The sequence below is a fragment of the Gallinula chloropus genome (genome assembly GCF_964237585.1).
Source record: "Gallinula chloropus genome assembly, chromosome: 26".
NCBI classification, from domain to species: domain Eukaryota; kingdom Metazoa; phylum Chordata; class Aves; order Gruiformes; family Rallidae; genus Gallinula; species Gallinula chloropus.
The window spans coordinates 5,622,308-5,634,807 of NC_140111.1; the positions used below are offsets into that span (position 1 = coordinate 5,622,308).

Consider the following 12,500-nt stretch of genomic DNA (forward strand, 5'->3'; position numbering starts at 1 on the left):
AACAACATACATCCTTGATGAGTGACCTGAAAACAAATGAGTAGTTCTGGGCTTATGAGTGTTAATAATCCAACTGTCTATCTGCTTAAGACAGTGTTCAGGTTTTCAGGCTAGAATGCCACTAAAGCCCAGATAAAAAGGGCACATGTAAGTGTGAGGTTCTGTTGGCTTCACCAACAGTTCCAAGGTTGCAGTGGGAGGTCTTCTGCATTCACACAGTGCTGTAACTCACACCAAGGCAGTGCTCCTTCTCCCACCACTGTGATGACTCAGTTCCTCTGTATGGGAAGCAGAACCAAGACATCCTTTATTTGAAGAGAGAGGAACCTTTTCCTATCCCATGTGGTATGTAACAACAGTGATTTCTGGTTTTTAATAGCCATGCAGTCCAAGGAGTAGAGTGTACTGCTGCAAGCTGCTCTGTAAGCACACCCATGCTGCCCTACACAGGCCATCCCCATGTGTGCTCCTCCATTCCATGTTAACAACCAGCAATAATAAAGATGGGAGAGAGAGAGAGAGAGACATTGAATTCAATACAGAACTCAGGAGCCAGTGTATTCTGATATTTAGGTCTTTATCACACTCCTAAATACAGACATTATTTCTTCCCTGCTCAAGTTTCTTCCTCAACATTCACTCCTGACATTTCTTTTTCCTGCTATGACTTCAGCACAAAAATCAAAGGGCATTTAATACTGGACTATTTCATGTCAATCACAACAGCAAGGAGGGCACAGTGTGCATCAAGACTGGGCTCTGAATGGCTTTACTACCACACGCTGTGTATTGCATCAATCCACACTGAACACAGTGCTGCTTACACTTTATATGAGTGCATCTGTGTATGTGTATATATAAATATATATATATATGCTTTTCTGTTCCTGGGAGCTCCTACCCACAAACATTAGGCACCTGTGTGCATGGAAAAAGGAAAGCTTTAGAAAATACAGTCCTTTAATTAAGGGTGAAGAGATGAGTTGGGGCTCTCCCAATATAGTGCTCTGGTGGGGGACAAGGCAAAGCTTAAATGAATCACACTCAGTGCGAACCACAGAGTCTGGGGAGGGGGGTGTCTGAAACACACGTGAAGGCAGCTCTGATCACTGGAGTTACCCCACCAGTGACCCAACTTTGTGTCCTCTTGAAAGACAGATCCAGAGTTCAAGAAAGAGCCTTTCACCAGCCCAAAGCAGGAATTCTGTCTCCCTCCCTCATATTAGGTGACGTAGCTTGGTGATTTGGGTTTGGGAATCTAAAGCCCCTAATAACGTCCTCTGATGGTTTGAGACCCTTCAAAACCAGTCCGGTGCTTTCTTCTAGGGCTTCAGTTTGCCCTCCTTCAGCAGCCGCTCGTTGAGCTGGCAGAGCTGCCTCAGGAAGCCGTCGTTGGGGCCGATCTCCCGCTTCTGGCGCACGGTGCTCAGCGCTGACTTGACGTCCATGTTCTGGCGCAGCATCAGGTAGGCGATGACCAGCGTCGGGGAGCGGCTGTAGCCCTCGCGGCAGTGCACGAACACCTGTCCTGCAGGGAACACAGGGCACGACTTGGGTTGGACTGGGAGGTATTTATGAAGGGCAAGACAAAATAGGGAGCGTGGGAAGTGTGGGAATGCCAGTCCTTCAGCAGCTTGAGGAATGTGAACTCTGACTGCTGCGGGAGACACAGAACTCAGGGGAAGGTGCTGTCGCTCTGTGAGCAGCTACGTGTTCTGGCACCAAGGATAGGTCTTGTGGCAGGACTTGTGACCCCATGGGGGGCCCATGCTGCAGCAGTCTGTTCCTGAAGGAACACAGCCCATGGTGGAGCAGCTAGTAAAGAACTGAAACCCTTGGGAAGAACCCACACTAGAGACCTGTTTTTGCAGACCTGGTTTTGTTTCTGATTTTCCTGCTCTGATTTCATGGGTAATAAATCAATTTCCCCAAGTTGAGCCTGTTTTGCCTGTCATGGTTATTGTTGGTGATGGGCCCTGGGTAACCTTGTGTAGCTCCAGGCCTGGAGGTTGGTGGCCCTGCCTGTGGCAGGGGGGTTGGAGCTCTGTGATCCTTGGGGTCCCTTCCAGCCCAGCCCATTCTATGATTCTATGGGCATCCAGCCAAGCATAACCCACCACATCAGTAAATCCTGGGGGTAGGTATCCTGGGACAATACAGCAGAGAAACCCAGCTTAATTTTACTGCTTCTCAGCTGCTTCCTCTTTGACCTGCTTTTCCAGACACAAAAATTTTCCCCTTCCCACATGCACTGGGAGATATGGACCAAGCCTATTCTCCAGAGTGATTTTTTTTCTGAGACAAGTGAAGAGATGAACTGTGCACACACATTTGCATCAGAACCACAACTGGCTTTGAACCACAGCAACAGCAAGTTGGGTTACAGTCGCCTTGAGCTGCAGAGGCCGCTCAGGTCAAGGCAACTGTCTAATCAGTACCAAGTTAAACACCTAAAATAATTAATCCTCAACATTTCTTGAGAGCCCATTGGCATAAATTAGTAGGTTTTAGAGATCATTCATCATATACATGGAAGAGAATTGACTTCCTGTGCTGGTTTTGGCTGGAATAGAATTAATTTTCTTCACAGTAGCTCGTACTGGGCTAAAGGTGCCTGGGAGGGAGCTGGGGAAGACCTGTTCCCAAGGGCATGGAGCAATGGGATGAAGGGGGATAGTTTTAAACTAGAAAAGGGGAGATTTAGGTTGGGTATTAGGAAAAAGTTCTTCTAAGGGTGGTGGGTCACTGGCACAGGTTGCCCAGACAGGTGGTGGAGGCCCCATCCCTGGAGACATCCAAGGTCAGGCTTGCTGGGGCTCTGAGTGACCTGACCTAGTGAAGATGTCCCTGCTCACTGCAGGGTGGGACCAGATGGGCTCTGAAGGTCCCTTCCAACCCAACACATCCTGTGGTTCTATCCTATGATCCTATGCTTTGGATTTCTGCTGAAGATGGTGTTGATAATACAGAGATGTTTTTGTTACTGCTGAGCAGTGCCTGCCAGAGTCAAGGATTCTTCTGCTTCTCACCCCACCAGCAAGTAGACTGAGGGTGCACAAGAAGCTGAGAGGCAGCACAGCTGGGACAGCTGACCCTAACTGACCATAGGCTACTCCATACTGTATGACATCGTGCTCAGCATATAAAGCAGGGGGAGGAAGAAGGCAGGAGGGATATTTGGAGTGATGCTGCTCATCTTCCCAAATAACCATCATGCACAATGCAGCCCTGCTTTCCCTGGCCCATGGGAAGCAGGGAATGAATTCCTTGCTTTGCTTTGCTTATGTGCATGGCTTCTGCTTTACTTACTAAGCTGTCTTCTCCCCAACCCCCAAGTTTCCTCACTTTCACCCTTCTGAATTCTCTTCCCCATCACACTGGGGTGGGAGTGAGCGAGGAGCTGTGTGGTTGCTGGCTGGGGTTAAACCATGCCACTCACCCTCTGCAACTGCTCAGGAGGGTTTACAGCCTTCCTCTGTGAAAGGCAGTGTCATGAGGGCTGCCTGCCAGATCTTCAGCATACCACATCTGCCTCCCAGAGAGTAGAAGTCTGAAGTGCCAGTGAAGGAACATGCTACTGCACTGATCTTCACTTTGCTGTCCTTACTCCACATTTCAATGTCAAACTGAACTATCACATTTCACTGGTGAGTTAATTTTAAACCTGCCTCCAGCATAACCCAGCTACAAAGTTCCTCCTTGTTTACCACAGTGAGAAAACACCAGCAGGTATGACAGACAACCACTGAGAACTGTAATTCAGATTGATTCTGCAAGTGCTTAGATCAAACTGGGCAGGGACAGGCAGTGGCAGGAGGCACTATTAAACTCTTCTTCTCCACCCCAATCTGTGTCAGTGAGTCACAACACTAACTGGAAGGGTTGCACTTCAGTTTTTAGAACTCTTCATGCTCCACCAAACTGGAGATAGTATTTCTTTCTGTCTGTCAGAAGCATATCCCAGCTCTAGTACCACCTTTGCCCATCTCAGAGAAAGAGCTTGTACAGCTGTAGGAGTTCTCATTCCTCCTTTTTCATGCTCATTCATGGAGCAAGGAAAAAATGAAGCATGAGTAGAAATAACTGCTATGCAGAAATAGTCAGGGAGCAACACCATCTGGCCCACTGCTCTCTGTCCTAGGATTCCTGCTGAGAAATGTGGCAATCGACAGGATTGCAAACAGCATCCCCAACCTCCCTGCAATCCCAGGGGATAATTGGGTAATCAGCACATAAAATAATTCATGACTTTACAATAAAAATTACAGTAAAGCTGCAGTCTCCATCCTTACTGAGCACATGGGAAAAAAAACCCACCATGTGGCAGGTCGTGCGATTACCCTTCAGCAACACGTACCTTGTAGCACTTCTGCCCTTAAATTTACACTTTCTAGTGCCCATAACCAACTTTTAGAGCCTGGATTTACTTTATTTTTTTCACAAGACTTACCACTTCTAAGGAAAAATAACATGCTTTTCCAGAAAGGCACTATTATAGGATGGAGCAGCTCTTTCATTTTCCAGTCACCCCTATAGCGACAGGCTTCTGTCTGCCTTCTACTGTAGGCTACATGTATGGCCAGAGGGTGTCTTATGGTGTATTCTGGGTCTGTGGATTGTGATCTGAATTCCTGACTTGGTCATTCAGCTGATAACCTGAGCAAAAGAACCATTTTAACCAGTAAAAGAGCTAAAGAGACACACACACAGTTCACAGAAAACAGGGTAGAAAGAGATTTCAGTTTGCCTTACCATCCTTCTGGGAAAGGGCTTTCTCAATAAAATCAGCTGCCTCCTCAAAATAGCGACTGAGGTTAAATTCCTGTGTGTCATTAGCTTTAATGCCATGGTATCTGATGCCTGTGCCTTCATAGAACTCTGCATTAGTGTTCACATGCATGAATGACTTCCCCTCTGCTGCATTCAGAACGTGGGTTATCCCCAGCCGCTGCAGCTTCGAAATGTTCTTGGCTATGAACCTGTGTGACAAAAAGTGTCAAGAAAACTATTAGAACGTGGTGAATCAGCTCAGTGTTTATGTCCCCAGGAGGTACTGATAACCACACCTTTGATATTTCTTTTTTTTCCTGGTAATAGATGCTAAATATACTGTGCCCAGAAGTGAATTAGCTACGGATTAGAAATCCACAGGAATATTTAAGGCCATGCTGGTGCATGAGAGAATGCTGCTTTCTGGGCTGACAACCAAGCAGAGCACACATGGAACTGAATCTCTTAAACCTCACTGTGGCACAATATTGTAACTCTTTCTGGATGTGAATTTTTGACCAAACTAAGAAATCATCAGAGATAACACAAAGTGCAGGATAGTCACGTCTAAGATTAATGGTTATCTATATAATTATAAAAGCAGTTATAAAATGCCTCTACTGCCAGCTAACAGTCTTGTGGGGCTAAGTAAGCAGGAGCTGGAGAAGAGAAGGCTGTGAGGAGACCTCACTGCAGACTTCCAGTCCCTGAAGGGAGCAGAGAAACAGGAGGGGAATCAGCTTGTTAAAGGGCAGAGACTGGCAGGACAAGGGGGATGGAGTGAAGCTGGAGGAGGAAGGGGGAGAGGAGAGACTGGGGGGAAGTTCTTTGCAGAGAGAGTGGTGAGGGGCTGGAACAGGCTGCCCAGAGAGGGGGTGGGTGCCCCATCCCTGGGGTGTTCAAGGCCAGGTTGGATGGGGCCCTGGGCACCCTTGTGTAGCTCCAGGCCTGGAGGTTGGTGTCCTTGCCTGTGGCAGGGGGTTGGAGCTCTGTGATCCTTGGGGTCCCTTCCAACCCAGCCCAGTCTGGGATTCTGTGACTTGCTAGCCTAATGCTTCTTACACACTGGAACACAATCTCTAGGAAGGGCAGATAACCACTAATACAAGGTGGCTGCTGACTCCTTCTTCCCACTAACCCACTGCTTTTCATTTGGAGTTTGATTACTTCCCTATGTCAGTCCCAATCTTTGCCTTGCTTTCCTGGGAAGAAAAAAACCAACCTATGTTCTATCATGGCATGTGATCTCCTAGTAGAGTCTGGTCAGCACTAGCAGAACATGCTGGAAGGCTTTGCTGAGAGGTAACTGAGCTCCTGTACACTCTGTGAACAGAGGGAGCCTAAAGAGACACTAAGTCCCTTGTTTTTCAAGGCAGTGTTCACTGTGTGTCTAGCTGGATGTGGGAACAGAAATCTTATGCAAAAAAATCTCCCTACAGCTCAAGCCATAAACTGCAGATACAAGGAGTTGTGATATTAAGCTGAACCCCAGAGGATTTCTGTAGTCATCTTTTTGGACAAGGTTCTAAGAGATGGGAACACACCTAAGGGTCTTGGTGGGCACTCAGCTGTCCTAAAAAGAGTTAAAATCAAACCCAAACTTGGTTGGTTTCTTCTATCTGTATGAATCTCTGAGGGCATGTTTATAAATATCTCAGAGGTGGGGCACAGGGGGACATAGGCAGCCTCTTCTCAGGGTCTGTGGGGACAGGACAAGGGGCAATGGCTGCAAGTTGGAGCACAGGGAGTTCCACACCAACCTGGGGAAGAACTTTTCCCCAGTGAGGGTGAGGGAGCCCTGGGACAGGCTGCCCAGGGGGTGTGGAGTCTCCTTCTCTGGAGAGATTCCAGCCCCGTCTGGACACCGACCTGTGTGACCTGTCCTAGGGAGCTGCTTTGGCAGGGGGTTGGACCCCATGAGCTCTGGGGGTCCCTTCCAACCCCTACAACTCTGTGACTCTGTGATTCACTCACAATCTGCCCATAACTCAAGGCTATATGAACATCTCCAGTGCTCCTTTTCTGACTGTTCAACCCTTAAATTGTAGAGGAAGCAGATGAATCCTTATGCCTGAGCGAAGCCTCTACATGTCCTGCTGCCTGTGCCAAACAGCCATGGCAATGACCCAAATATTTGTAAAGACTTCATTACCCAAACAAATGTTGACAGATTTTCCATCTGGCAGGACATTATCTGTGCCAGGGGACACAGTGCCTGGGTACCTCTGCTTGCAGCACAGAAGTAAATCCTACAGTGCAAAGCCAAACCTAAAAAGGGAAAATTTAGCTGTGAGGTCCTATGCTCAGTGGGGTGAGTATATGGGTTAAATGTATAGATCAGTATACATCCCATCAGCATCAACAGGAGTTCACATCCTGGAGCTGTGTGGTTGAAACTGGGAGCACAAGACTGGCTTCCCCAGAGGCAAACTCATTCCCAGTGGATTATTTCTGCAGATTTTATAGATTTTTTCCTAATCAGCTAGAGATCAAAAAGAAAACATTTGTATGCTGGGTTTTTTTTTCTCTCCCTTTCCAAACAGGCCCTGGATCTCTCCCATCCTGAAAATTTCATACCAGCTGCATCATGTTTGATGTTGAAATCCCAGCTCCTCCAAAGAGCAGAGAGATGCTAACATCAGCTGCTTCTGCTTCCCTAGGAAACAACAAGGAATCACATCTGTTCTCACTATGGAAGACTCAGAGTTCCCCATCCTGTGACTAACACTAGTAAGAAGTGTTTAGGGAGAAGAGGAGACTGGCTGGAGAGCTGTCAGGCAGAGAAGGACCTGGGGGTGTTGGGTGGCTGCAGGCTGAGTATGAGCCAGCAGTGTGCCCAGGTGGCCAGGAAGGCCAATGGCATCCTGGCTTGTGTCAGAAATAGTGTGGCCAGTAGGACTGGGGAGGGGGTTGTGCCCCTGGACTGGGCACTGGTGAGGCTGCACCTCGAGTGCTGGGTCCAGTTCTGGGCTCCTCACCATCAGAAGGACATTGAGGTCCTGGAGTGAGTCCAGAGAAGGGCAACCAGGCTGGGGAAGGGGCTGGAGGGCAAATCCTCTGAGGAGCAGCTGAGGGAGCTGGGGGTGTTGAGCCTGGAGAAGAGGAGGCTGAGGGGAGACCTTCTCCCCACCTCCACTGCCCTGCCAGGAGGGTGCAGAGAGGTGGGGGATGGTCTCTGCAGCCAGGGGACAGGAGATGGGACAAGGGGCAATGGGCTCAAGCTGCCCCAGGGCAGGGTCAGAGCAGATGGGAGGGAAAAGTTCTTCCCTGAAAAGAGTTGTGGGGCTGTGGAACAGGCTGCCCAGGGAGGGGCTGAGTCACCTTCCCTGGGAGTGTTTAAAAAAGGGCAGATGAGGTGCTCAGGGATCTGGTTTAGCTTAGGATGGGAATGGTTGGACTTGATGATCCTAAAGGTCTTTTCCAACCTTGGGATTCTGTGATTTTGAAAAGAGATGAACCCATTTACCAGCCACAACACACAGGTATTAGAGACCCATACTATAAAGTATGGTTATATGGGTTTATAAACAATTAAACTGAGACTTTTATGGCAAACAAAACTCCAGAACATGAACACATTGTCACTGCCACTGTTAAGTTCATGTAAAATCATTCCCTTGCTGCTTCCTCCCATTCAGTCACTAAATTCAACACTAGTTTTTGAAGAAAGCCTTTCATACTTCTCAGCACACACATGCACTTCTGGCACATTAAGCCCAAAGAGCTGCTGCTGCATGGATTGAACCCACGAGCATTAAAGCAGACAGAAAACTCAAGATTGGAAATTCATACCCAGAATGTTTTTACCAAACACAGGCCTGGAGATGGGGCTGGAATTGTTACAGGCTTCCAACAGACTGTGACAACCCACCAAACCAACACCAGATTCCCTCAGCCAGTAGCTGAGAAAGCTAAGGCTGCTTGCTTTCTGGCAAACCACTGGTTTTGACAAGACATGGTTGGTCTGAATAAACCCCCCTGAAGTCATCTGACAGATGAATTTTTATTCTATGCTGTGACCTCATTTAACCTCACCTGCCTGGATGTCTGTGGGATGCCTGGAGCATCTCCCCTGTGAGGAAAGGCTGAGTGAGCTGGGGCTGTTCAGCCTGGAGAGAAGACTGAGAGGGGATCTGATCAATGTTTATCAATATCTGAAGTATGGGATGCAGGGGGACATGGGCAGCCCCTTTTCAGTGTCTGTGGGGACAGGACAAGGGGCAGTGGCTGCAAGTTGGAGCACAGGGAGTTCCACAGCAACCTGGGGAAGAACTTTTCCCCAGTGAGGGTGAGGGAGCCCTGGGACAGGCTGCCCAGGGGGTGTGGAGTCTCCTTCTCTGGAGAGATTCCAGCCCTGTCTGGACACCGACCTGTGTGACCTGTCCTAGGGAGCTGCTTTGGCAGGGGGTTGGACCCTATGATCTCTTGAGGTCCCTTCCAACCCTTCCAGCTCTGTGACTCTGTGATCCATTTCTCTGAAGATGAATTACTCCTAGGGAGAGACAGCAGCACCCCATGCAAAAGATGCCAAATGTTTTCCAACAGAAGTTTCTGAATCTCACTCACACAGTTTAATTTTTTCCTGAGCCCCTGTTCAAATTCTCCTGCTTTTAAGCCACACACTGGGGCTTTGATGTTAGAACTCTACAGACGTGGTTACTCTGCGAATTCTGACTGGTACAAAATCTCTGCCACTTACAGTGGTGTCCCTGGACTGCAGAAAGGAGAGTTGAATGTCAGATAAACTCAGTACTGGTTTGTTCTCCTGCTGCATTGCCTTTCTGGACTTCCCTGCAGCTCAGCACAAAGTGCTTCCAAGGACTCCTCTGAGATTCAGGGGGGAGATTTGTGCAACAAAGGCTGAAACTCAGGGATGAGGTGACCACCTCTCAGATACACACTGTGCCAAGACAGCTTCCAGATGTATTCCAAGCTCCAGGCAGATGCTGGAGCAGAACAAGACAGGCTGATGAACTGCAAACCCAGGCCCCAAAGCTGTGCCTTATTTCTTGCATACAGTGGTAAAAGCTTTAATGATGCCTTGCAGGCTGCTGGCCAAAGCCTGAAAGGTTGAGAGCAAAGGAGATTCACTTCCCCAGCAGTCTGAGGAGGAGTCAGGTCAGGAAAAGAGACTTCTCTTTAGCCTGATCTTTACAGGAGGGTACAAAGGAGGGACCTGGAGCTGGGAATGGTGTGAGAACAGCTCTGCAGTTTCAAATCCTTTCAGAATGACAGCTAATGCAGCACATGCTGCTTACAAGGCAGTGTGCCACAACCCCACTGGAGGCAAAAAACCTCCTCTTAAGAATCAGTATTGCTTCCAGTTCAAGAGTGTCCCTGTCTCTAAATGGGCAAGACATGGATTTGATGGATGGACCACTCGGTGGATCAGTAATTGCCTGGATGGTGACACTCAGAAGAGTTGAGGTCAATGGCTAGATGGCAGGTTGATGGTCAGTTGAGGTCAGTGGCTAGAGACCAGTGATGAGTGGTGTCGGTGAAGAGCACACCCTCAGCAAGTCTGCTGCCAACACCAAGCTGTGTGGTGTGATCAATGCACTGGAGGGAAGGGATGCCAGCCTGGGGAACCTTGGCAGGCTTGAAAGGTGGGCCCATGCAAACCTCTTATGCTATCATCAACTGCACTGCTGCTCCAGCTGTCAATTGGCACCTCAAAAGCCCATCTCAGAGGGTAAAGCTTTCCACTAGACAGACACTTTCCACCCTGCAACCTTATGTGCATCCTGTTCCTAGACAACCTTGCACCTGAACACACTGAAGTCCATACTGTGTAATTAAATCAATCACTGAAGAATGAAAACTACAGTAGCCAACTATCTCCAATATTATTTTTTAATTATTTACTGTGCACATCACCTTGCAGGCTCTGATTTCATTCCTTCACTATGATTTCATTTCTTCTGTGCAAGGGCTAGAAACATGAAGCAGAAGGTGGCTGCCAGACATCAGACTGGCCAGTGAGATAATCATTCCAGTTCTATCTCTAGGTACACACACCCTGCATCAACTGGCAGGGACAAACACCGTTTGGTTTGGCTTAGGAGAACACAGATGAAACTGGCTGCTTTTGGCTTGGATGGGTGTACTCTTCCCTGGGTAAAAAACTGGCTGCTGAGCCCAGAGAGTGCTGGTGAATGGAGTTAATTCCAGTCAGCAGCCAGCCACCAGTGGTGTTCCTCAGGGCTCTGTGCTGGGGCCAGTTCTCTTTAATATTGTTATTAATGAGAGGATTGAGTGCACCCTCAGAAAGCTTGCAGGTGACACTGAGTTAAGTGGGGGTGTTGATCTGCTTAATGGCAGGAAGGCCCTATAGAGGGATCTGGACAGGCTGGGTTCATGGGCCAAGGCCAATGGCAGGAGGTTCAACAAAGCCAAGTGCCAGGCCTTGCACCTGGGTCATGAGAGCTCCAAGCAGGTGACAGGCTTGGGGCAGAGCAGCTGGACAGCTGCCTGGCAGAGAGGGGCCTGGGGGTGTTGGGCACCAGCCAGCAGTGTGCCTGGGTGGCCAAGAAGGCCCAGGGCACCCTGGCCTGGAGTACTCAGCGCTGGTGAGCAGGGCTGGGGGAGTCATTGTGCCCCTTACTCAGCGCTGGTGAGGCCTCACCCTGAGCGCTGCGTCCAGCTTGGGGCCCCTGGCTACAGAAGAGACCTGGAGGTGCTGGAGTTTGTCCAGAGAAGGGTGATGAGGTTGGTGAGGGGATTGGGGAAGAAATGTCCTGAGGAGCGGCTGAGGGACCTGGGCTTGTTTAGCCTGGAGAAGAGGAGGTGGAGGGAACACCTAACGGCTCTCTCCAGCTCCCTGGAAGGAGGGTGTGGAGAGGTGAGAGCTGACCTGTTCTCCCTAGTGACAAGTGACAGGACAAGAGGAAACGGTGCCAAGTTGTGCCAGGGGAGGGTTAGATTGGATGTTGGGAAAACCTTCTTCCCAGAGAGGGCTGTCAGGCCTTGGAACTGCCCAGGGAGGTGGTGGAGTCTCCATCCCCGGAGGGATTTAAAAGCCAGTTGGATGTGGTGCTGAGGGACACGGCGTAGTGGTGGGTGGCAGGTTGGGGTGATGGTTGGACTTGATGCTCTGAAGGTCCCTTCTAACCAAGACGATGGTTCTCTGAGAACTTAGGGGTTCCAGTTCTATTTCTTCAGGGCCCTGGTGTTCTACACCCGTACGAAACAGCCCCGAGTTTCACAGAGACGAAGAGTACAAATTCTGCCAGAGAGAGCAACGAACAGCAGCCGGGCAGGGCAAGGCTGGCACCGGTACCGCCAGTCCCAGCCGCCGCGCCAGGGCCCCGCAGCGCCTCCCGGGGCCCATGAGGACCCCGCGGCCCGGCTCTCCTGCGCTACAAGCCCCGCTCGGCCTCCCCAACCTCTGCGCCCAGGCGCTTGCGAGACCCCAGCGCACAGGCCGCCGGCTCACACCCTCCCCCCCCCGCCCCGCCTTCCCCGCGCCTCTGGCGAGCCGCCCGCCTCGGCCCGGCCCCGGCCCGGCCCCGGCGCGGCCCCGGCGCACTCACGCGTTCCCCACGTGGATGCGCGGCACCACCTCGTTGCTGTGCGCGCTGGGCAGGCTGTAGCAGCCGCTGCCGTTAGCCAGGAGGTCGTTCAGCTCCTCCACCGAGATCTGGTAGTCGGACATGGCCGGGCCCCAGCCGCTCCCCGCCGGCCCCTCGGCGCCGCGACTCGGGCCTGCCGCGCTCCCGCCCCGCCCCGCC

At 50.2% G+C, this 12,500-nt stretch overlaps 1 protein-coding gene across 1 annotated transcript; it reads right to left on the minus strand.

Annotated features, from left to right (window-relative positions):
• Positions 1 to 343: 343 nt before the first annotated feature.
• Positions 344 to 12,460, minus strand: DUSP3 (dual specificity phosphatase 3). Its single transcript, XM_084275513.1, has 3 exons — positions 12,303 to 12,460; positions 4,753 to 4,979; positions 344 to 1,528 (listed from the first exon to the last, which is right to left on the minus strand). Exons 1-3 carry the CDS (start codon positions 12,422 to 12,424, stop codon positions 1,323 to 1,325), a joined length of 555 nt encoding a protein of 184 aa, XP_084131639.1. The 5' UTR covers positions 12,425 to 12,460; the 3' UTR covers positions 344 to 1,322.
• Between the last annotated feature and the right edge of the window lie 40 nt (positions 12,461 to 12,500).

Coding starts and splice junctions, on each gene's coding strand:
- DUSP3 (XM_084275513.1), bottom strand. CDS start 12,424: ATGTCCGACTACCAGATCTCGGTGGAGGAGCTGAACGACCTCCTGGCT. Junction 4,980..12,302: donor CGCATCCACGTGGGGAACGC/GTGAGTGCGCCG, acceptor TTTGTCACACAG/GTTCATAGCCAAGAACATTT. Junction 1,529..4,752: donor AGCCCTTTCCCAGAAGGATG/GTAAGGCAAACT, acceptor TGTTCCCTGCAG/GACAGGTGTTCGTGCACTGC.